This window comes from Martes martes (genome assembly GCF_963455335.1).
Source record: "Martes martes genome assembly, chromosome: 18".
NCBI lineage: Eukaryota > Metazoa > Chordata > Mammalia > Carnivora > Mustelidae > Martes > Martes martes.
Genome location: NC_137906.1, coordinates 6,071,693 through 6,095,992, shown reverse-complemented (window position 1 = coordinate 6,095,992; position 24,300 = coordinate 6,071,693). Strand labels below are relative to the sequence as shown.

At 57.6% G+C, this 24,300-nt stretch overlaps 3 protein-coding genes across 4 annotated transcripts; 2 read left to right on the top strand and 1 right to left on the bottom strand.

The window, feature by feature from the left end:
- The first annotated feature begins 374 nt into the window (after positions 1-374).
- VPS37D (VPS37D subunit of ESCRT-I) lies at positions 375-4,218 on the top strand. Its single transcript, XM_080830374.1, has 4 exons — positions 375-515; positions 1,859-2,030; positions 2,504-2,586; positions 3,144-4,218. The coding sequence occupies exons 1-4, from the start codon at positions 378-380 to the stop codon at positions 3,504-3,506; spliced, it is 756 nt and encodes a 251-aa protein (XP_080686500.1). The 5' UTR covers positions 375-377; the 3' UTR covers positions 3,507-4,218.
- Positions 4,219-8,669: 4,451 nt separating this feature from the next.
- On the bottom strand, positions 8,670-11,450 carry DNAJC30 (DnaJ heat shock protein family (Hsp40) member C30; the record flags this gene model as incomplete). Its single annotated transcript, XM_080830501.1, is given in 3 exon segments — positions 8,670-11,374; positions 11,377-11,408; positions 11,411-11,450. Coding segments are annotated over 3 exon segments (798 nt in total). The 3' UTR covers positions 8,670-10,648.
- A 5-nt stretch (positions 11,451-11,455) lies between these two features.
- BUD23 (BUD23 rRNA methyltransferase and ribosome maturation factor) lies at positions 11,456-23,740 on the top strand. 2 transcript variants are annotated; one of them, XM_080830499.1, is made up of 12 exons: positions 11,456-11,584; positions 11,683-11,720; positions 13,877-13,972; positions 14,063-14,145; positions 14,243-14,339; positions 16,665-16,761; positions 17,829-17,879; positions 18,565-18,650; positions 18,860-18,905; positions 19,066-19,124; positions 23,245-23,334; positions 23,458-23,740. In XM_080830499.1, the coding sequence occupies exons 1-12, from the start codon at positions 11,537-11,539 to the stop codon at positions 23,510-23,512; spliced, it is 846 nt and encodes a 281-aa protein (XP_080686625.1). In that variant the 5' UTR covers positions 11,456-11,536; the 3' UTR covers positions 23,513-23,740. The 2 variants fall into 2 exon arrangements, with proteins under 2 accessions (XP_080686625.1, XP_080686624.1); XM_080830498.1 differs by having other exon boundaries at positions 11,491-11,584; positions 23,226-23,334.
- The last annotated feature ends 560 nt before the right edge of the window (positions 23,741-24,300 follow it).

Below are 24,300 nucleotides of genomic sequence, written 5' to 3'. Positions count from 1 at the left end.
GCCTGGGGTGGGAGCGTCCGCGGCCGGGGCGGGGGGCGGGGGCGTGGTGAATGACGGCCCGAGACGCGGTGCGGAGACTGACGGCCTCGGGTATACCCGCCTGGCGGCGGGAGGATGGCTTTGCCGCGAGCTCTCGGGTGCGGGAGGCGCGGCTCTGCCGGGGCCGCCAGGGGTGCGGCCCGCCCCCTCCCGCCCCACCCCCAGCCCCAGCGCCGCGGCCCCTTTAAGAGCGGGCGGGGCGCCCTCTGGCGGCGGAGCGCCGCGCGCGGCGGGAGCCAGAGCCGGATCCCGGAGCCGGAGCGGAGCGGAGCGGAGCCGGGGCGGAGCGGGCCGAGCGGGCCGAGCCAGCAGCCGAGCTGGGGGCGCGGGCGGGCGGCATGTACCGGGCCCGGGCGGCGCGGGCGGGGCCGGAGCCCGGCAGCCCGGGGCGCTTTGGGATCCTCAGCACCGGGCAGCTCCGGGACCTGCTTCAGGATGAGCCCAAGCTGGACCGGATCGTGCGGCTCAGCAGGAAGGTAGCGCGGGGGGCGCGGGCGGGGGGCGCGGGGGACGGGCCGCGGCCTGCCGGACCTGCCGGGCGACCGAAGGGCCGCGCGGGCCGGGCTGCGGGGCCGCGGGAACCTGGCACGTCCGAGTGGGCCCCGCGGAGCCGCCCCCGGGGAAGGGGGCGCCCGGAGCCGGCCTGGGGCGGGTGGGGCGCCGGAGACCCAGGGAGGCGCCCGTGCACCCCCGGGATGGCCGCGAGGCGTGTCCTCCAGCGGATGCTCCGGGGAGGTGTGTTCCGGGGACAGGGACTGGCTGTGTTGTGGGGGGCCCTGTCTCGCACACCCACGTTCTGTAGGGCCAGAAAGGGGAGGCGCCTTCCATAGGGGAGAACTAGGGGCCTGTTTGACACCTGGGGGGACCTCAGGGGGGCGTCTGCATTCTAGGGGTGCCGGAGGGGGCTTTGTGGCTTCCGTTGGGGAGGGGGACTGCAAGCTGAGGCGTGTATTCCGTAGGCCACCGTAAGAGAAAGTTGTATATTTCACGGGAGATAGGCCCGGGCTGCTTGTCTGTGGGGGGTAGAAAGGAAAAGTGTCTGTTGGAAGGAGGCAGACAGGAGGGGCCTGTGCATCCTACAGGGGACAGATGGAGGGTAGTGCGTTCTCCAGGGGCAGGGAGGGGGGCTTGGCCCTCCGACAGACAGAAGGAAGAAGCATTCTCAAGAGCCAGGAGAGAAAGGGGGTCTGCTTTCTGCAAGAGAAGGAGAAGCTGGGAGCAGGTGCTGGGGATCAGGGAGGAGAAGGGGGTGTGTATCCCCTGGGGTGTGGGGATTCCACTGGAGGGCAGGAGGAGGGGTGCAAAGGGAAGCGAGGGTGGCTTGAGGGGGTACCGTGCGGGGACAGGGCGAAGACATCACTCTGGAGAGTGAGAGCAGGGGGGGAATGTTTTCGGCACACACACCTGAGGAGGAAGCAGACAAAGGCCTGGAACGAGAGAGGGAAGCTGCCCATGCATGGAAAATGGGACAGAGGAGGGCGGGGGACTCCTCAGGGACCTGAGCAGACATATTAATTGAAAAATTAAAAATTAACTAACATTTGTGGAGGCGGTCATCGTTTTCCTTACTTGGGCTCACAACAACCCCGGGAGGTAGCTGTTTTCCGCTCACTTTGTATAAGAGGAAACTGAGGCCCAGAGAGCGAAGTCAAGGCAAAGCCGGGTCCAGGCCCCTTGGAGTCCCTCCACCTGTTAGCCGGCCATCCTGAAGGCGGGGTGCCTAGGGCTTGGCCCTGGGGCCCTGTGCCTGGGGTGGGGGGGCAGCAGGGGGATTGAGCAGATGCCCTGAGTGCGCCTCCCGGCTCTTCTGTTCTGGTAGTTCCAGGGCCTCCAGCTGGAGCGTGAGGCATGCCTGGCCTCCAACTACGCACTAGCCAAGGAGAACCTGGCACTGCGGCCCCGCCTGGAGATGGGCCGGGCTGCCCTGGCCATCAAGTACCAGGAGCTTCGAGAGGTGGCCGAGAGCTGTGCGGACAAGCTGCAGCGACTGGGTGAGGGACACCTGGGAGAACCGCCTGCGATGGGCGCCGTTGGCCTTCTGGCTGGCTGGGCTTGGGAAGGGCGAGACGCTGAAGGGCCGGTCTCGGGCAGCCCTCCTCCCTGGCCAAGTCTTAGGGGTGGCACTCCTGGAGCACTGAGTTGGGGAAGTGAGCAGTCCAGGAGTAGAACTGGGTTGGAAAGGCCAGAAGGGGGGCTCTGAGTAGGGGAAGAAAAGCTGCCCTGGGGGTGCTCTAGGGGGCAAAGCCTCTGCTTCCTCTTTTGCGCTAGGACTGGGGCAGAACCCCCCGGGGGAGGTTCACAAACTGATCCCATGGGCAGGACCCTGAGGCACCAGAGAGAAGCAGAGAGTCACACACGGGGTCAGGGAGAGTCAGGATCCGGCCCTGGGGCTCTGGCCTGGCTTGTCTTGGGCGGCGGGCCCTGAAGGCAGGCGCTCTTTACTCTGTCCCTCTGTGGCCTTCAGAGGAGAGTGTGCATCGCTGGAGCCCCCACTGCGCGCTGGGCTGGCTGCAGGCTGAGCTGGAAGAGGCCGAGCAGGAGGCTGAGGTGAGGGGAGGGGCCGCAGGGCTGGGGATGGCAGGGAGGGAGACCCAGCCTATCGTCGCCCCCTCCTTCATTCTTACGCTGCAGCAGGGTTGAGAGCCCCTCCTCCAGGAAGCCCTCCCTGAGTGCCTGGCCCCAGGAGAGCCTGCTACGCTGCTGTCCAGCTGTCCACCTTGGACAGCGAGGCTCATCCTCCCCAGTTGGGAATGGCTCAGCGTAGGACAGTGTAGACTGGGTCCGCAGAGGAGCTGGGACGAGCTTGTCCGTGCTGGGTTGGGAGCACGGTGCTCAGGGAGTCCCAGGAGGTAGCAGAGGAGGACCTTGATGAGAGACAGCTAAGTTTACTCCGGGTGTGTCCCCATCTCTGATTCTGCCTCATCTTCCACCCAGCAGAGGACACGCGTCCCCAGTCCCTTGACAAGTCCCAGGCAGGCCCCGGCTAGAAGTCAGGGGCCCCATCTCCGGGCCGTGGGTGGGCGGCCCTGGAAGAGATCCGGGCCGAGAGGGGGACAGGTGTCTGGCCGGGCTCCTCTCAAACTGTCGCCGCCCTCCCATCCCAGGAGCAGATGGAGCAGCTGCTGCTGGGCGAGCAGAGCCTGGAGGCCTTCCTGCCCGCCTTCCAGCGCGGCCGCGCCCTCGCCCACCTGAGGCGGACCCAGGCAGAGAAGCTGCAGGAGCTGCTGCGGCGCCGGGAGCGGTCTGCCCAGCCGGCCCCCACTGCTGCCGCGGACGCCCCCAAACCCTTCCCCGCCGCAGCCGTCCTGCCCACCGGGGCCACCCGGGGGCCGCCAGCAGTGCCCCGGAGCCTGCCTCCCTTGGACTCCCGCCCAGTGCCCCCTCTGAAGGGCTCCCCCGGGTGCCCCCTTGGCCCGGCCCCGCTGCTGAGCCCTCGGCCCTCGCAGCCAGAGCCCCCCCACCGGTAGGATCCAGGGTATGGCCCCCCAGTGGGGGGGTCCAGACAAACTTGATCTGTGGCTCCTCCTCCTCCCCCACTGTCTGGGTGGGGGGAGGGGCAGGCCCCTCCCCCTGGCCTCAGGCAGGCCCTGGCCCTGGAGGCTGAGCTGGGGAGGAGGGTCCCCTGGAAGATGCCCAGAGAGAGGCCGGAGGTGGGGTGGGCAGGGGGCCTCTGGCGCTGAGGAATCGCTGCCTTTTTTTTCCTCCCCGGCTGGGGCCTCCAGGGTAATGGGCCAGCCCCAGCGAAAGAACTTTCCTGCTGGGGGGCCCCCCCCCCGGAAGGTGCCTGCTTCCCCCAGGGGGCCTGACTGCACCCTTCCACTCCACTGGGCTAGCACAATGCCAAGGCCGACAGGAGCGCTTTCCATCACGTCCTGCTCCTACCTTTCCCCGGTTGCGGGGCCTACCGCCTAGGAGCCGGGTGGTCAGGCCCCAGCTGCGGGGCCAGGGACACCATGGCCCTGGGGCTACTCTGTGCCCCACTCCCGCTCCGGACCCTGGGGCAAGGTAGGCCAGGGGCTCCTGACCTGTACCGATGCGAGTGGGCCATCCCCAGGAAAGACCATTCTGTATTTTTCTGTCCCCGTCTCCTTAGAATGGAACCTTTTTGAGGGCAGGTCCTTGTCTTTGTATGTTCTGTCCCCAGCCCCACCTCCCAGGGGCCGTCAATAAATGTGATGATGAGGATGACGATGCTGCCCGACTCGTCTCTGCTCCCTCAACCAGCCACTCTGCTGTCGCAGCCTTCACGCCCGAGCTCCTGCGATGCCCTCCCTTCCTCTCTGCCCATCCAAAGCCCAGCTGTCCTTCAGGTCCAGCACTGCTGCTGCCTCTTCCATGAAGCCTTCTCTGACTACCAACCCATGGGAGTCTTTCCTAACTCTTGTGGCCAGAAGCACACTCTGCTCCATCACTGTTCTCCAACCACCTCACCTGTATGCACCTTCCCGGGTTTGTCAGCCCAGTCGGGATGGTACCTATTCCTGCTCTTCCCTGCGGAATGACCACCTCCCGTGAGGGGGGGAGGGGCTTCTGTGAGGCTGCAGGTCATGTCTTCAGCTAGGGTGAATACTCGGTAGCCAGCTTAGGCGCTGAGGGTGGGAGAGGAGGTTGGGAGAGCGGGAACAGGCCCCGGGTCAGCTTAGGTCAAGTCTCATGAGTTGCAGTTTGGCAGGGAGGCCTGGAAGGTCTGGCAAACAGGAGGGGGCCGGCAGAGTGCTGTAGAAGCGAACGTGATCGTGGTCCATGGGACAGAACCATCTGGAAAGAGGAAAGGATTGCATCGGCTCTACTCTTCACTCAAGTTTTATGCTGTAGGAGGGACTCACCCCCATCACAAACCACCATCGCTGGTCTCCTGAGCACGTCCCTAATGCACACGATGAGGCCGGGGGCTGGGACTAAATCCCACAACGAGTAGCCGAGAGATCCATCCGAGATACGTGCGATGGTTAGCCTCCAAACCCGCCACGGCTAGAGGTGTAGAGCCAGAGGTCAGAGTCAAGACCGGTGGGTGGAAACCATAGGATCGATGGGGTCTGTCCACAAAAACGAGCGAGCAGTGCCCGTGTGGAGTTGTAGAGATTTCAGCAGTGGTCGGAGGGACTGGCCCATCGGAGCTTTCCAGAGCCCTTTCGGTCTAGACAGAGGTACCCCAGCTAGGGGTGCAGTCAAAGCTTGTGCGGACAGTGCCCACTCGGGAAGGTCTACCCTACACTTGCCTTGGTTTTCCCGCTGTCCTCGCTGCTAGCCCCGGAGCTGCTGGAGGCTGAGGGACACCAGAATCTCAGGGTACCTGCCTGAGATGAGACAAGACTGAACTGCCTTGAAGACCTCCCACATTCTCAGCACAGCCTAGGGCAGGCTGGGCCCCTCTTGTCCTGGCTTTCCATACCTGGGCCTTGCTTCCAGGGTTGTGGGTGTGTGACCAAAAGGAGGAAAGGAGTTGGGATTGGGCATGTCTGAACCCTCCTCCACTCTCGGGAACTGGCAAGCAGCCTCTGGAAGGCGGAGGCTAATGTGCCCCGCCTAGTCGTTCAGCCTCCCCTCCCCAGGGCAGGTAAGAAGAAAAAGGAATGACCAACCCCAGGGGAGGAGCTGGGAGGGGAGAAAATCATTATTTAAGCAAACCAGATGATACCTTTTGGCAGGTCTTACACCACTCACCTTCCTTAGAGAGCTCAAACTCAGTTTTAGAAGGGGTAGGGAACAAGGCCCTTTAGTGTTCAGCTCTGGCATGAAAAAGACTTGAGGCTGGTGGGTATAGATACCAACAGAGTGGAGTGGGCTGAGTTCTGGGCCATGAGAAAGTCTTTTGAGATGGATGGTTAATAAACTTCATTAACCCTCACGCTTGAAGATACATGGAATATTCTGGAAGGCTCTGGAAGGTTCCAGCCAGTCTGGGCTCTTCCTCTGCTGCCTGGCAATTTCTGGAACTTTCTGTTTCCAGGTTCCAGGACCCCAGGGAATGTCCCTGAGCTCAATCCTCTGTGAGAGAGAACCTGAGAGTCTACATCAAGGGGCCCCTGAGAAAGGTCCCACCTATTACAAACCACCAGGGCTTTTACAAACCAAAGAGTTGTCCAAAGTTGTCCAAAGAGCAAAACTCCTATCCCTTTTTGTAAAAACAAAGAGTTCCTGCCCTTTTAAGAAAGTCTGTTATGTATACATCCTTGTTCAAGAATCACTATCTCGGGCATTATCCTAAGCTTACCCCCTTATGTCTGAAATATAAAACATAATCGAGGAGGGGGGGGTACTAAGGCTTATTGAATCAAGCAGGCCTGAACCGGAGTGGGCTAAAGTCTTTACTACTGAACTGTGGTGTGGTCAGTGCAGAGCCAGGGTTAACAACTTGTCCCTGACTTCCAAGGCTAGAGACACATGGTTCAAGCTGGACTAGCTGTTGGTTTCTCCCAGTCTATACAAGGATTTTACACAAATGATCGAGGGCGGGAACTGATGTTACCTGCTTTTGTCCAGGGCCTTGCCACTGCTGGAGACTTCTCAAAAGATCCTTCCTGTCCCACATGAAAATAAGATTTAGACTCTGCCTCGCCGCTTAGAGCGTGAGCTCTCGTAACAACATACGTTGTCTGCAAGCTCAAAGGGCTGCCGCGGCTAGGAGGCTCACAGAGGGGCAAAGCTGCCCATTTCCACAAAGAAATACACCCTCTCCCGTTTTTTTGGAAAAAAATGCACGGTCCCTTCTTCTTCCCTTCTCGATAGACACAGAGCATAAAGAGACATTTCTCTATTAAGCAAAATGGCCAAGTGTGTAGATCAAGGCCTTTTACACTTCCCCTCTGTTGGTGGAAGTGCCACGAACCCGGGAGCCATGTCCTCCCTAAAAGGCAGATGTTAACAGCTTTTCCCAGGTGCTAGTACAAGTGTGGAAGTGAGCGCAAGGGCAGCAAGTTTTCTCATTTTTTGAGAGAAGTCAGAAATCTGGTTTTTTATATAGTCTCCCGTTTTGAAAGTTGGCTGAAGTTTTTGAAGACATGGTGCCAGCCAGAGCCAAACACGGTGTACAGGTTGGCTGTGTGGCCTCTGGGACCACAAACTGCAGCCCGTTCTTGGTCCTGAAACAGGCCTTGCCTTGTCTACCAGAAGCCCCCTCCCAGAACTGAGGGTGTGAATACTGCAGGGGCCAAAGCCAGATGGGAGGGAGAACGCACAGGACCCCAGCCGTAAGAGATAGATTGCGTGACACCATGACCATGACCTCGTATAGCAAGTGCTCTCTGCACCTGCTTCTTGGGGATGACGGCACTGAGCGTTCTCAATATATGCAAGTTCACCACGAGGACCCAGATTCAGGTCCTCGCAGTCATGAGGGCTCGCAGTCATCCTCACACAGTAACAGAGGGACCCTCAACTGCTTTGCACAAACCCTACGGCCACCAGGCCCACAAGCTGGCCTGAGAACCAAGGTAGTGAGGGCAGGCAAGGCAGGCCTTCTCCTACGATCCTGATCATGGCAGGTGGCAGTGTGTGATCCTGTCACAAGGCTGAGGCATGGAGAAGAGGTAAAGACCAGGATAGAGCGCACTTCTCTAGGGCACTGAATTCAAGACAGTGGATTGAAGGAACACCACTACTTCCTAGCCTCTCTTCCTGCGATCTGGTGACCTTCCAGAAAGGTCTGAGATATGCCACCTTCACCCTGAGGCCATTTCCCCCAAAGCGAGTATGGTGGCCATTTACTTGGGCTCCATCCTCGGTGCCGAGGCTTGCCACCATAAGGACTCTGCGTGTGTGCGTGCATTACGTTATATATTTAATGACCAAATGGACAACTCACTGGTCTAAGGGAGGTTATTCGTATTCCTCTTGGCTCATGCTAGGATCATTACGGAAGGAAAGGTGCACCAAGTGAACAATGCCAGAACCTCAGAAGGGAAGCAAGAAATCCTACTCCCTCGGCGCTGGGATCTGTAAAGGATCGGTTACCCAACAGGAAAAAAATGTAACCAAGGGCAAAGTTTGGCTCAGGAGAAATAAAGTCCTGATCAAGTCCAAAGACTGTATCGGAATTGCCTACACAAGTACACCTTTTGACTACTGTCTTGTGCGTGTCTCCCCGTTCGGAACTCGTGTGCGTGGCGCTCACCGGCATACTGTCCTTGCCCACCCCAACGAACGCAGCCTGAGGCGGGCTGGGCTGTTCTTACCCTTCTCCTGTCCTGGGTCCAACCTTTGAGAGAGTTTTGTTTCAGTTTGTGATCAAAAGGAGAAGAGGACTAGAGTTGGACATGTCCGAGCCTTCCTCCACTATCCGGAACTGGGCAGCAGCCCCTAGAAGGGGGGATGATGTCCCCGGCCTGGTTCAGCCTCTCCTCCGTAGGGCAGGTAAGAAACTGAGAGGGGAACGACTTAGGGCCATCTCAGGAGAAGGGGAAAAGGTGGGAATGGGGAAATATGATGGGAACCAGTTTGGGGATCCTTCAAAAAGCCTCCCACACATCTCCCTTTCCATAAAGGGCCCAGACTCCAACTTAAGGAGAGTAGAGTTCACTCTGGGCTAAAAAACAAAAACGAAAACAAAACACCTAAGGCAGGCAGGATGACACCGTGAGAATAGTGTGAGCCTGGTTCTAAGGCCTAAGGAGAGTCTTACAGTTGGATGATTAATAAACTTTATTGACCACCCTCCTTGGAGTTGCATGGAATGTTCCAGAAGTTTCATAGGGTCTGCCCCTCCCCCAACCTTCTGGAACTTCCTATATACCTCTGTGTTCTGGGACCCCAGGGAATGTTCTTAGCTTTGACATTCACGGACAGAACATAAACTCGGGAGGTCTATATAAAGCCACCCATGAGAAAGGTCCCAGCTATTACAGACCACTAGTGCTTTTACAAATCCCCAAAGAACCCCAATCCTTTTTGATAGAAACTCTGACAGAATCATGCCCCAAGGACACTCCATTATTCGTCCAGGTGCCTGGTTGTAAACCACTGGTTTCTGGCACATTCTACCAAGCCCAACACTTCCTGTTTTTTGTATTCCAAGAAGGACTTGTTTTCCAAATATGAAACATAGTAACATTAAATGTTCTCTCTAAAAGTACATCTGCCCCTCCCCCCAAACCAAGGCTAACTGAGCCTACCAGGTCTGAATCCAAAGCTGGCTCAAATCTTTACCACTGAATCGTATGGTCACAGCAAAGTCCAAAGATTTTGCCCCAACCTCCAAGGCTAAAATCAAAATCATTTCTGAGACACCAATTCGAACTAGCTGTGGCCTTATCCTAATTATTAGGATTTCTCAAGAGCAGTTCTTACTAATATACCAAAGCACTGCTGGCTTTGGTTAGAACCTACACGTCTGTCCTCACTCTTGTGGTAGATCTCTTGCAAAGGTTTTCCTATCCAACAGCTTTACACTTAGCCCCAGTGCATGAACACCTGAGCAGCTGAACTCTCACAGCACCCCCTCACCGCCCCCACCCCACACCACGATCAGGGACACAGAATCAAGAGCCTGACGACTACAGCTCCAGCCAAGTGGTGACCAACTGCTTAGCTCGACTTAGAAACCGAGAGAGAAAAAAGCCCCAGCCAGATCTGAATAAAGAACCAAGTTTCCACCACATGCCTCCTCTCCCTTACAAGTACCGTCGACACCACGCTCAAGCTGCCAGGTTTCAAGGACTTGACTTGTGGGGTTAAACAAGAGGACAGGCCACCATCCCAGTTTGCTGCATTCAAATTTCCAGTTTGTTGCTCTCTTTCAGGGAAGGGACAGGGCTGTACAGTTAGCAAGGGGCAGGCTGGCCAAGGAACGACCAGGAGACAGGCACACTGTCCCAAGGATAAACGTGACTCCGCTAACATCACGTTTTAATCCCTGAGACCATTAGAACTATGGATAATAAAGTGTGACAGACCTCAAGAGAGCAAAATGATTTGTTCCTCTGCGGTCATGCCACCGAGTAATTTCTCCGAGGTCATACATTAGGTGAGTTACGGGCACAGACACACTCTGGTTCCTTATGCTCCGTGACCTTGCTTTCCTGCTCCCACCTGGCACCAGCAGAAGGGGGAGTGGGGCCTGGGGCTGATCATCCAAGAGCCGCAAGGTTTCCGAAGATCCCATTCTTACCCTACATCAGGTCTCACCTGTGGCTGGGGAACTCACAGAAAGACAAGGTTCGTACAACCCCAGAATTTTTCTTTTGGCAGCCAACAATTGGTCACATGGCACGGTTCAGGGTTACACAGGCGCCCCACGGTACCAACGCGGGGCAGGGGCAGACAGTGCTTGCCCCGAGCTTTACAAGAAAGCCAGAGCACGTGTTCCAGAAGTTGACAACCTCTGCAAGCAGGCACCCAAGGGACTCCAGAAAACCCTTCACTCTCGGGCTTTCGGGACTCTTCTTCTTGGGGCCTCTTTCTTGGGCATCGAAAAGCCTTCTTCCCTGGACCGCAGGGGAGGGACGTGCCGGTGGATGGCTAAGCTGGGCGGGCGGGGAGTAAGAGGGGGTAGGCAGCTCCTTCGGACCCCAGCAGAGGTGGACTACCGAAGGCAAAGGGTTCAAGCAGACAGGAAAGGCCATTTTCTCGGGGCTGGCTGGGGGCGGCTCCCCTGTCCTCCTCCTCTCTCCGATTAAAAACGAAAGCCTATGAGGACGAAGGCTGTGAGGAGAAGGAACACAAAAGTCGTGTCTCGGGTCTCGTCCCAGCGGAAGCCCCTCTTGGCCCGGTCCTCCTGCTGCTTGCGCAGGGCCTCTCGCCGCGCCCGCTGGCGCCGCTCGCGCTCCAGCTGCTCTCCGTAGTGAGCTTGGTAGAAGGCGTCGAAGTTGAACATGGTGCGGCTGGCGCCCGCCGCGCCCTGACCGCGGTCGTGGGCCCAAGAGGCAGGTGGCCGGGCGCGGGGCGAGCGGGCATCGCCGGCGGGCCCCTTGGAGGGCCGGACATCAGGTCCGCGCAGGTCCTCGTCGCTGAGCAGGCCGCGGTCATACTTGCGACGCAAGGTGGCACTGCCCAGCACCAAGTAGGCCTGGGAGATGCGCGTGAAGCGCTCGGCAGCCTCGGCGCTCCCCGAGTTGCGGTCCGGGTGGTAGAGGAAGCTCTGCCGGTAGTAAGCTGCCTTGATTTGCGCCTGCGTGGCCGTGGAGGGGACGCCGAGCAGCTCGTAGAGCGCGGTGCGCGAGTATGGGCGGTCGCCCTGGGAGTAAGTCCTCGCTTGTAGGCCCAGGCCGGATCCCGGGTTCTGTGGAGCGGTCGGGACCAGCCACAACCTCCACAGTAACCGCCGCGAACACCTCAGATCGCGCTTGGCTGCCATCTTGGATGGGGCGTGCGGGCGGTGCACGACGAACTGGCCAATGGCAGGCGTGCGTTGTTCGCAGCGCGTCCGCCCTGTAGCCAATCGAGTAAAACCGGAGGCGGGGAGAGGGGCGGAGCATGCGTGTTAAGAGGCGGGCGTGGGGCCGATGACATAAAAGGCGGATTTCCGGGACGCCGGTTCCAGTCGCGAGGCTGTGGCGTGGGGATGGCGTTCCGCAGCAAGAGGCCGGAGCACGGCGGGCCCCCGGAGCTGGTGAGAGGCTTTTGCTCGGCGCATACCCCTCTTTCCGCCGGTGGGGCTGCCGCGTCTTGATTCCTCCTCTACTGCTCTTGTCTTTTTCTCTCCCGCAGTTTTACGACAAGAATGAAGCCCGGAAATACGTGCGCAAGTAAGGGGAGCCCACATGTTGTCGGGGGGTCGGGAACCGGCAAGTTGACCCAACAGCGGGCATGGCTGGGAAAGCGCGCAGAATCGGGGGGGTGCGGGGGAAGGGAAGGACAAGGACTGATTCCACTTCTGGACAGTGGGAAAGTCGGCGTTAAATAAAGCTCGGAATCCTCCCGGCCTCCGTCAAGTAGCGTTAGAATGGGGGCGGGTCCTGCGTGCTGTCTCCGGGCGGTATTCAGAGTTTCAAGTGACCGCTTGTTGGAAGCGCGGGGTAAAGGCGGCGGGGGGTCGTCGGTGCGTGCAGGGGCCCCTCGATGCTATTGAGGGGAAGGAAGGCGTATTCACAGAATGCTGTGGCTCTTAGGTTCTCGAAGAACTGCGGGTGCAGGGTCCGCAGGGGGGAAGAGTGGAAGGCTCGTGCGGGGCCCGCAGGGGGAAGAGTGGAGGGCTAGAACAGGGACCCGCGGGCCTTCCCTTTCTGAAACGCTGCTCTAGAGAGAACTGTCCTGTGCTCCCGTTTACATTCGAGGCCAGGGGCGCCTGGGTGGCTCAGTGGGTTAAAGCCTCTGCCTTCAGCTCAGGTCATGATCCCCGCATCAGGCTCTCTGCTCAGCGGGGAGCCTGCTTCCCTTCCTCTCTCCTGCCTACCTCTCTGCCTACTTGTGATCTTCGCCTGTCAAATAAACAAATTTAAAAAAAAAATCTTTAAATTCGAGCCCAAGACTGAGGAGGTCGGCAGAAATCTCTGGCCCGGTTGTCCTTATGTAGGGACGTAAACTTTTCTCCCACCGCAAAGCTCTGTGGGATTCTCTCTCCTGGTCTTGGGGTAGACCCATCTACTAGAGACCCGGTTTTTCTTTTTTTTTTTTTTTTAAAGATTTTATTTATGAGGGGCGCCTGGGTGGCTCACTGGGTTAAGGCCTCTGCCTTCGGCTCAGGTCATGATCCCAGGGTCCTGGGATGGAGCCCCGCATCTTATCGGGGCTCTCTGCACAGTGGGGAGCCTCCTTCCTCCTCTCCCTCTGCCTGCCTCTCTGCCTACTTGCGATCTCTGTCAAATAAATAATGTCTTTTTTTAAAAAAACACATTATTTAATGTCTTTTTTTAAAAAAGACATTATGAGACCTGGTTTTTCTTACTGGTAGTCATCGACTGAACTAATACTCAGTTTGAATTATTTAATATGAAGGAAATGGACGTGTTGAAATGTTTAGAGCATATTGGGTTAAGGAAGGCATGTTATCAGGTATATGGGGTTGGGTAAACTATTCCTGCAGTTAATTTTATGTATTTCATTGTCATTATGGTACTATGAAAGTTCTACGTGGCCTGCAGTATATATCTCATAGACAATATGATACAGATTTTTTTTTTAAGATTTTATTTATTTATTTGACAGGCAGAGATCACAAGTAGGCAGAGGGGGGGTGGTGCATGCGGGTGGGTAAGCAGGCTCCCTGCTGAGCAGAGAGCCTGATGCGGGGCTCGATCCCAGGACCCTGAGATCATGACCTGAGCCGAAGGCAGAAGCTTTAACCCACTGAGCCCCCCAGGCGCCCCTGATATAGATATTTGTTGTGCACTGTTGAGCCTTACGCAACAGAGCAGCTATGGTGGGTAATTCTTCCAGAAAATGTGGGATGGGTTTTGTTTTGTTTTTTTAAAGATTTTATTTATTTGACAGCGCAAGAGAGGGAACACAAGCAGGGGGAGAGGGAGAAGCAGGCTTCCTGCAGAGCAGGGAGCCCAACTCAGGGCTCGATCCCAGGACCCTGGGATCATGACCAGAGCCAAAGGCAAATGCTTAACGACTGACTGGCCCAGGCGCCCAGAAGATGTGTTTTTAAGTAACAACTACATCACAACTTCACTGAGTTGAAGATCCCCAATGATTAGTCATTGAGCTCAGTGATTTGTTCCCTTCGCATTAGCGTTGCGACCGGTTGAGTTATAGTGTCCCCCCAAAAACTTGTTGCGCTATTATATGGATTTTGGGGGTCACTTTTAAATAGTTGAGTATGGTGATGGGGAAAGTACCTCAGGGGGATTGTTCCTTTTCCTCTTTGTCTGCCTTTCTTTTTTTTTTTTCTTTTGCTCTGGGTGATGTTTTAGCTCAGAATTCTTTTATCGCTTGCTTGTGTTTTTTGCCTCCCCAGCTCACGGATGATTGATGTCCAGACCAAGATGGCTGGGCGAGCTTTGGAGCTCCTTTGTCTGCCCGAGGGTCAGCCCTGTTACCTCTTGGATATTGGGTGAGATCCTGGGGCCCAGTTCAGGTTGTCCAGGTGGAATTGGAGTGTCTTTGCTGCTCACATTTTTGAGCTCCTGTTTGTGTCTTCCAGCTGTGGTTCTGGGCTGAGTGGAGATTATCTCTCGGATGAAGGGCACTACTGGGTAGGCATCGACATCAGCCCTGCCATGCTGGGTAAGTCTGTCCTGCTTAGCCCTGGAACAGACCGCTCCTCAGGAGTCTGGAGCAGTAGGCATTGTCTGTTTCCCTGATACTCTCTTCTCCGATGTAGATGCGGCTTTGGACCGGGACACTGAGGGAGACCTGCTGCTGGGGGACATGGGCCAGGGCATCCCCTTCAAACCAGGCTCTTTTGATGGATGTATCAGGTGAGAAGAGTTTTTGCTTCCTGCTTTTAGTCCTGCAGGTCGGTGCTTCCCAAACTGGCTGTGCTGCAGAGTTACACAGGATACTTAGAAATTCACATTATTGGGTCAGACCAATGCCACCAGTTACGTCGGTTTTTTGGTATTTTGAGGCTGTGTAGTTCGTTGGTCATCTTACGCTTCCATGTTCAGGTACTTCTGGTATAGATCCTCTCCGCTTGGGGGGTGGGGGGAGGGGTGGTCTTTTCTCACTTCCAGGAGTCATTTTGTGGGTGCCAGCAGCCATCTTGTTGGCCCCAGCAGCCATCTTGTTGCCTTCTTTTTGTTTTTTTTTTTCTTAAAGATTTTATTTATTTATTTGACAGAGATCACAAGTAGTTAGAGTGGCAGGCACAGAGAGAGGAGGAAGCAGGCTCCCTGCTGAACAGAGAGCCCAATGTGGGGTTTGATCCCAGGATGCCAAGATCATGACCTGAGTCGAAAGCAGAGGCTTTAATCCACTGAGCCACCCAGGCGCCCCTGTTGCCTTCGTTTTGAATAGCTCTGCAGCGGAGAGTGGCCCAGAATTTTCCAGTCTCTTCAGTGGCTTGGCACTTTCTGGGTTGCCAGGGTGAAGTTTTGGGCATTTGCATAGTACTTTGATGACAGATGAACATTTAAATGACTGAAATGTGAAATTGTTTGTCTTCTGTGGTCAAGTTCTGTTGAATATTTGGTGTGCTGTGTTGTTGATGGGGTGGAGGTAGGGAATAAGGAAGAAGTCATAACTTTAATCCTTCCCCGGGGGGATGCCTCCTCCTATGATTGTGGCCTGAGCAGTGGGGATCTGAGTGAGCAGGAAAATTTGGATTTGAAGATGTTCTTCAGGGTTAGGGATTAGTTTACATCTGGGAACAAGATTGGGGAGAAACTACATTTCAAGCATAGCAGTTTTTGGTTTTTTTTTTAATTTATCTATTTGACAGAGAGAGATCACAAGTAGGCAGAGAGTCAGGCAGAGAGAGAGAGGGAAGCAGGCTCCCTGCTGAGCAGAAAGCCTGATGCGGGGCTCGATCTGAGGACCCTGAGATCATGACCTGAGCTGAAGGCAGTGGCTTAACCCACTGAGCCACCCAGGTGCCCCATAGCAGTTGTTTTTTAGTAATGATTGGGCAAGATGTTCTAAGCTGCGGAGAACCGAAGGCCAGCGATCAGGTCTTTGTGTTTTAGGAATAAGTTGTCATTTGTTGTTTGTTTTTTTAGAGATGATGTGGCAAACTTACTATTTTTTTTGGCATTGCTTACGTGTAGGACATGGTACCAAGCGATGTGGAGTTTGTGGAAATAGAACACAATCCCTGCTTTTAAGACTATCCATGGTGTATTAGGTGCTGTAAGACATGGCCCACACATGGAGTGTGACTGGGGAGTCGTGGAGCCCACCATAGCGGTGAAGAGAAGCCACAGAACACAGGGAAGCCTTTAAGAGGAGGAGGGGTTGCGTTGGGCCTTGAAGGCTCTGAGGAATTTGGATAGTCGTGGGGAGGGTTTCTGAGTGAAGGAACAGTGTGAACAAAGGGATAGAAGAGGCCAGGGAAAGGAGTCTGATAGATCGTGGGGGCAGAATAAAGAATCTGTAAACTCTGCTGAGAAGTGTGGGCTTTATTGAGTAGTCGACGGGAAGCTGGGGAGTGGCAAGATCAGAGCTGTATTTTGGGAAGATTATTTAAGAGGAGAGAAGGGAGATTGTTGAAGAAGTGAGGTGGTGAGGGGCGCTGACCCAGGAGAGAGGTAGAGGGAAGCAAAAGCTGGAGAGGCATTTGGACGGGCAAGCAGGGTTTGGGGTTCTGTGGATATGTGTGCACAGCAGCGGAGGGGGATGTTCCGGAGAGGGGTATATAGTAGGCGCTCGAGGCTTTTGGGTCTGCGGATGGTGAAGATGCCGAGTGAGTACAGTTAAAGGAACCGATTGAGGAGGAGAGTGAGTGAATGAGTGTGTTTGTGTTAAGTATTATATAGGGGTTTTCCCTTGATCAGAGGAAGGGAATGAAGGGGCAGGTGGCAGAGAGCCTTGACATGCTGTGTAATTTTCAATTCGAGATGCGCGGAGAAACAAGGTTGAGAAAATACTTCTTCGGACTGGCCGCCAGGAAGTCAGTGCTGACCTCCTGTTCACCCTTTTCTGTCTTGTTGTAGGAGGGTGAGCTGGAGTGGATCTGCACTTGCCCAGAAAGAGAACTATGGGCAGGAGGGTTGGGGCTGAAGGATATGCATGATGTTAGCGTCTCGAGGCAGTGGAGGGAGCAGCGCGTGTTGGTCCCTCTCCTGACGGGTCCCTTCCTTTCTCAGCATTTCTGCTATACAGTGGCTCTGTAATGCAAACAAGAAGTCGGACATCCCTGCCAAGCGCCTGTACTGCTTCTTCTCTTCTCTGTACTCTGTGCTGGTGAGTAGAGATCTCCTCCCAGTCTGGGCCGGCTGCTTATCCCTCCCGCAGGTACTGACACGCTAGGAAGCGTCCCACGGGAAAGCCATTCAAATGGGACCGCAGGACCCAAGAAGGGTGGCAGGACTGTACTATGGTTACTTCTGTCCAAGTCTTTAGTCTTAAGAGGAAGCTCAGTGGTCTGACATCCCTAACGAAACGCAGAAGATGCTCATGTCAAAATCTGAGACCGATCACCGTTCCTGTGTCCCCACTGCACTGTATTTTAATCGAGAATTGATTTGGGGGCATGGAGTCCACAGAGCGAGGACAGAGACATCGTGTCCCGGGCTTGCTGTGTGCCCACATCCTCTGACTCCCATCCCTCCCTCCCCTACTGCTGATGCTCCGATGGGGAGCGGGGTGGTGGTTTATCACAGAGCCTTTATTAAGCTTTACCTTGTCCTCGTAACTGATAGTGTTGATTTCAGCTGTGATTAGAAGATAGTTTGAGATTTTAAGTCCGAAAAATGAGTTCTTTTACTTTTTTGAACGGACCTAGATATTTCTTGGTCTCCTTTATCTCCCCACCTCATTCTGGTTTTCTTAGGATGGGTGGTTTTTGCAAGTGGCCGGCTGGGCTTGTGTGGCATGTGGTTTCTGTCACACATGCGCAGGAGTTATCCTGAGGTTCTGATGGCCTTTGTGTTTGCCTTTCTGCTGAAGTGGTTTCCTTCCTGTGTGTAGCCAGCTCCCCACTACATTTCAGGACTCTGCTCAGGTGTCCCTCAGAGCGGCATTCCTTGAACCAAAAGTAAACCCAACAGTCTCTTGGCACTCACCGTTCCTTTGTTGTAATATTCTTTTTTTGGCGCTAAATCGGGACTGTAAATTGGCAGCCTTTCTCACTAAAACGTGAGCTCCGAAAGTTCCGGGGCTCGCTCTCTTCCCGGCTTGTATTCCAGGCCCTAGGAACAGCGTCGTGTAGCTCCTGAGGTTTCACATACTGATTGAGCGAGGAACAGACAAGCGTTGGGCCCTGAGCCCATGGTGTTTTTGCAGGAGAGTGATGTTTCTGTTGCTTGCAGGTCCGTGGAGCCCGGGCCGTCCTGCAGCTGTACCCTGAGAACTCGGAGCAGGTGAGCCCCTCGGTTCTTAGAGGGGCAGGGAAGTGGGGGCACCCAGAAGCTGTCCTGCTCCCCACTCACCTGCCCTCCTGCTGCTGGGAGGGGACAGAACAAGGAACCTGTTGCTGACTGGTAGGGGAACTAGGGAGCGAGCCTCTGAGAGGGGTTCCTCTGGCCCCTGAGGGCATGTTCTATGACCCGTCATCCTAGGGAAGAGCGCAGGGGTATCTGGGCAGGGGGTTAGGATAAGGACGTTTGTCTTCCGACAGACACGTGGTGTTCCAGTTAACAGGCTAGTTCTGGTTCCGTAATCAAAGGTATAGAAATTGGGGAGGATTTGAGAGGACAGCAAAGCTGTCTGTCCTGTGGAGTGTCATCCGTGGGGCTGAGGAATAGAGGCACAGATCCTGAGAGACCAGTGGGGACCTGTCTCCGGTCCTCACGTGAACCAGTTTGCCCTCCTCGGTGGTGGCCTTTCATCCCTGAGATGGGAGCGGGGAGATGGGTCCCTGGGCTAGAAAGAGGATTGGGGGGATTGTTGGTTCCAGCCTGCCTTTTCCTTTGCGTGGCTTTTGGGGACTCAATGGGGAAGAGTCTGATGAAGACATTCCGTTTTCCCGGGCACGGTCCATCCTGGGGGCGGACTGGCTTCTGCTCCCCCAGCCTCCGGCCTGACTCGCCGCTGCTCTCTCCTCAGCTGGAGCTCATCACGACCCAGGCCACCAAGGCTGGCTTCACCGGTGGCGTGGTGGTGGACTTCCCCAACAGCGCCAAGGCCAAGAAGTGAGTGCTGGGGCCTCGCTTGCTGCCCGCGCCGAGCAGAGAGGGTGTTGGGGTGATGAGCCGGCCAGAGGCGTGCGGGACTGGGCCCCCAGGGCCGTCACGTTCTGCACCTGCGTGTGGGAGGGAGGGTCCCTGAGGATTTCTCCCCAAGCACCGCCCCCCCAGTAAGGCTCTCTGAGCCCAGCCCTCACTCTACTTTCTGGTTTCAGGTTCTACCTCTGCTTGTTTTCTGGGCCTTCAACCTTTCTGCCAAAGGTGAGGGCCCCAGAGTTTGCAGGCTCGTGGCCTTAGGATTCTCTGCTGGTGGGGCTGAGCCCTTGGAAGGGCTTAGGCCTGGGTGGCCCGGCCTTTTTGGGGTGGGACAGGCAGTTGCGGAGCCCGCCGGGACGATCTAAGAGCGCTCTGGTCCCCGCAGGCCCTGAACGAGAGCAATGACGAAGAGGAGACCAAGGAGTCCGAGTTCACGAGTGAGAGGTAAAGCAGTTGCGCGGGCTGCCGCCAGGGCTGGCAGGCGGGGCGGGAGGAAGGCGGCGGCGCTCCGCTTTCACGAGGTCTCTTGGGCCCAAATGGGACAGTGGCACCACGGTGGTGACAGAGTGGGAGCCTTCCCAGGCCCGAGCCTGCCCCTGCCCGAGCCTGGGGCCCTGCTGGATGTCCCCAGACAGCCACACGGCCTTCTCTCCTTTCTGCCTTCCCTCCCCACCTGCGTCCTGGACGCCCCCATCCCCCCCCCCCCGCATGCTCCTGTCCGCTCTCTGGGCTCCTTCCCATCCGCTCGCACGCGTGCTGCGCCGTCTGTGCCGAGCCCCCCGACGACTGCTCGCCGCCGCTGCGTGGGGGCTCCCCTGTGGACCCGATCTCACACCTGCCTCTTGCTGCACCGCCCCGTTCTCTCACGCCTGCTCTCCGCTCCTGCCTCCGTATCCTTACCGGTCACTGTGGTCAAGGCCACAGCAGCCTCTGTCCTGCCAAATCTGTGGCTGCTGCCCGGTCTGCGCTCTGCTGTCCTCTCAACCCCCCTGCTCCGTTGGCGCTGATGCGGCCTCTCGCTCCCTTGACGCTTTCCTCACCCGGCCTCCCACCCGCTACCCCGGTTTGGTCCTCGGCTCGCTGGCTCTTCCTTCTCCGAGCACCCTGGGGCGCCCAGCGTGGACCCCTTCTCCGTCTGCTGCCTTAGCCTCCAACCCTAGCCCCCTTGCTCCCGATTCATGCCTGCGGCCTCAGCCCCGCCTCCAGCCTCCCAACCGCCTCCCGAATGTCGAATGTCCTGTCCGTTCCTGGTTCCTGACTTCAAATGTGTATGGGGCCATGCCGAGCTCTTGCCGTTCACCCCAAGACTCCTCCCTCCACTCTTCCCCCGCGCCCCCCCCCCCCGTCCTGTCTCTCCGACGTCTGCTCCAGCCAGTCCTTCGCGTCCTGGTGCCCCTGGCACCTGTGTGTGTCCAGACGGCGGCCCCCTCCCCGGCCTGAGCCCCCACCACCGCCCTTGCCCGGTGCAGACGCTGCTGCGCGGGCCTCCCTGCCCCTTTGAATTTCTCCTCCACGCCGCAGCAGGACGAGTCCTCTCCTTTTCCCTTCCTTTTCTAAAAAGGGCGATTCTATCTTGGCACTTTTCTCGTGTCCTTGGTTGAGCTCTCCTAACTCTTCCCTCCACCTTCCCCTGCTCTGAAGCCCGCACCTTTGTTCCCTGGGTGGTCGGTGTCTCCCCACCCGGAAGGAGAACCCGGGGACCGCTGGTGTGTCCCTGATGTCAGAGCAGGTCTGGTCAGTGCGCGGTGTCCAGGGTTCGCTGACTGGATAGTAGGTGGTAAGGCAGCCAAGGTGGTTATTTCTTTGTTGTGGTTGATGGGAGTGAAAAAGCCCTAGGATTTTTAAGACCGATATTTTAAGAGGAGCAGTGGGCGAGAATGAATGAGTTTGGCAGGCCGCAGTGCCGAAGAGCACGGGTGTGTTCCCTGTGTCCGCCACAGACTGGAGCCCTCTGACCCCCCGAAACCTCCACCACCCACTGTGGTCGGTTCCCTGAGCTTCCTCAGCCCATTCCCACGGGGATCTGGGGGGCTCTCCGGGATGTGTTCTGCTCAGTGGGGCCCACCCCTTGCTCCCAGCGAGTGGCCCCCTCTCCCACCTCAGAGAGGACCCGCCCGTGCTTCGGCCCCCTCCACCCACCGCACGGTCCCCCTTGTCCTCACGCGGGTGTCTGCAGACGACACGCGCTAACCAGACTTCTCGTCCGCTTCCGGAGCGGGGCGAGCCCGCCGCCGGGCAGCGCGCTGAGCAGAGCGAGTGTGTGCTCAGGCTCGGCGCGGGGTCGGGCAGGGGACGGTCTCTGCAGTTGTGCAGGTCCCCAGCCTGGAGTGGAGTGGGGCGAGCAGGCGGCCATCGTCCTTGGGAGAATACTTGGGGCTTCTCCGGTTCCTGTCGTTTCCTATCGTTCTCTCTGCCTCTGACGACAGTCCACCTGTGGCATTTGCCGCTTCCGACCAACTTTCCTCTCGGCACCTTCGGTCTGGGGCACGCGCCGCCTCGTCTGCCCCGACGGCTCTGTCCCTTCGTTCCTTCTGTGGCCCACGGCTGGCCCCCCAGCTCGTCCTTCCCCCAGGCTCCCACTGCGTGGTCCTGCCCTTCCGGCCCCCATGTGGCAGCTGCCTCCTGGTTTGCACTTGGTGCCTCAGGCTCCTGCCCCCCGGTCGTGGGCACACTTCCGTTTTCTTTGTGCCCCCCTGCCTGCACACGCCGAAGGGTCTAGATCGCTTTGTGTCCCTGCCCCCTGCTTACTGAAGGTACAACACGCTCACTCTTTGCCCATAAACCAAGCGAGATTCTGAGATACATTTTTTAAGTAGTTTTTTTTTTAATGTATTTATTTGTGTATTGATATGTAAGTGTGTAGAGAGCGGGAGTGGCAGGGAGGGGCAGAGAGAATCCCAAGCGGACTACACTGAGTGCAGAGCCTGAGGTAGGGCTCGGTGTCAGGACCCCGAGATCGTGACCTGAGCCAAAACGAAGAGTCACGTGTGCCACTGACTGAGCCATGCAGGCGCCTCAGATTGGTTGGTTGGTTTTTGTTTTTTTTTTTCCCTAAAGATTTTTTTTATTTATTTGACAGATCAAAGGTAGGCAGAGAGCCCGATGTGGGGCTCCATCCCAGGGTCCTGGGATCATGACCTGAGTCGAAGGCAGAGGCTTAACCCACTGAGCCACCCAGGTGCCCCTATTTTTTTTTTTTTTAAGATTTTATTTATTCGTCAGAGAGTACACACAAGTAGGCAGAGAGGGAGGCAGAGGCAGCGAGAGAAGCAGGCTCCCCGCTGAGCAGAGAGCCCAGTGCGGGACTCGATCCCAGGACTCTGGGATCATGACCTGAGCCGAAGGCAGCGGCCCAACCAATTGAGCCACCCAGGCGTCCCTTGTTTGTTTATTTTTGATGATTCTGACTTCATTGTTAGGTGAGAACAGATGAGAAGTAGTAGCAGACGGGGTTTATGATGGACTGGCCCTCAGGCAAGGAGGGAACGTGGGCTTCGGACGCGCAGGATCCCACTGGGCGTCCTCCCCTTCTCGTCCCGGGCGCACAGGACTCTTCTGTCCCCTAAGCTTCTGCTCCGTCCTTTCAGACCCCCCCCCCCCCCTGCCCCGTGGCACCGAGGTCTTGGTGCTGCGTTCTGCCTGTAGAAATACGCACTTACCTCAGCGGCCGTCTTGTTCTTCCCAGACTCTGCTTTTCCTTCCCGTGTCGCTCCCTCGGCAGCCGCTGGGCCTCTGCCCGCACTCTGCCTGGTGTGGCTGGCCCCCGCCATGGCCCCGTCGTGGGCTCTTCGGGGCCGAGGCTGGCTCTCAGCCGCCGTGGGGCATCCCCGGGTCGTGCGCTCAGGTGCTCGGGGAATGGTGGTTGCGCGGATGGCGAGCAGCCCTCCGTGGCGGGGTTCTGCCCGAAGCCGCTTGATCCCAGCTGCCGGGTGGGGGTGTGGTTTGGGGGGGCAAAGGCTCTCCCTGTTCTCAGGGCCTCTCCCCCACGGGGCTGTGTGAGGGGTCCCTTTTCTCCTCAGCCAGGGCTAGAGGCCAAGATCAGCCCTGGAGGGTCATTGTCGGGGCTGCCTTGAGCTGGCAGCCTCGTTTTCCGGCCTCAGACACCTGTAGCTGCTGGGAGCCCCCACGTGGTCTGTCCCAGGCGTGCCAACCCCACAGCCACACGAGGGGCTCAAGTGGCCGCACCGGGGACGGGGCCTCTGGCTCTCCTCGGATAGTGCCAGGCTCTCAGGAGCCGATCTGGGCCTGTGTCGCCCCAAAAGTAGCGGGGCTCCGCGCCTGCCTCAGTAAACACACCGAAGCAGGTAGTTCGCGACCACAGACGCGCCTGGGAGGGAGTGGGGGGCTTCTCCCCGCCTGCTGGCTTCTAGAAACCGCTTCGGCCCCCGGGGGAGATCACTGGGGGGACGGGAGGGGATGTAAAGGTGGGAACCTCCGTGGTGGAAGGGGCGTCGGAGGCCACCCGGCTCCGGGAGGAGCCACGTGGTGCCCTGCGTGGGTGAGCCTGGGGCCAGGCCGTGGCCTCCGCCCCCTCCGCCCCCTCAGAGCGGTGTCTCCCGCACAGGGTCCCGTACAGGATGGCCAGGCGCGGGTTGGTGAGGAAGAGCCGCCAGTGGGTGCTGGAGAAGAAGGCGCGCCGCAGGCGGCAGGGCAGGTGAGGGCCGGGCCGCTGGGGAGGACGGGGTGTGGGCCGCTCGTGGCTCCCTGCATTTGTAGGGGTCCTGGGGGTTCTTGGGTCCTTGTTTTCTGAGACCGGGCTCTGACTTTCTTGCCACAGGGAGGTCAGGCCGGACACCGCGTACACCGGCCGCAGGCGCAAGCCCCGCTTCTGAGCGGCGAGCGGGGCGCGTTGGGACGGCCCGGCTGTGCCCCGTTGTCGCGCGCCTTGTCGCACGCCTTGTTGCACGCCGGGAGTTCTCTGTCGAAGTGCCTACTTCGTCAGCTGACAAGATACTGTTACAGGAAAGTTCTCAAGTTCTAACCGTCGTTGTTCATTAACAAAAGTTCTTGTTCTAAAAGCAATAAACCACTTTCCGTGGCACTGTGGCTCTGGCATCGTCCAGCTCTGACCCTAAAAGCAGTTTTTGAGTTCCTCCACTGGTCAGGGCTACTGCCTGATGCCGCGGGTCCAAATGAGGCTTGCAGAACTTTCAAGCGTGCAGGGAACACGGGACTCCATCTCAGGCCGCTTACCGATCCAGCAAGGGGCCGATGAGGGGACAAGGGGCCGGATGAGAGTAGCTATGGGACCCGCTGACCTGAGGCCATCGCCCTGCTTCTGGCTGCCCCCCCCCCCCCCGGTTGAAGGCATCATCCAGCCTGTGGCCTGGGCTGACCCTGGCCTTGAGCTGCACCGACTGCTGATTGGCCCAGCACGTGGTTGCCTTTGGGACCTGTCTCCTGTCCGATTTCCAGTGGTCAGAGGGCAGGCAAGTCCTGCCCTGGGGTGTGGGGGGCTCTGGGTTGCTTGTGACTTCTGGGGAAAGCAGGGGGAGGGGAGAGCTCTGGGCCCGCAGTACAGAACCGGCATCAGGCTTCCAGCAGGAGTGGAGACGTTCAGGCTGGGCCGGAGGGGCCCGAGGATCTGGAGGCTGAAGATGAGGGAGGACGGGGATCCTCT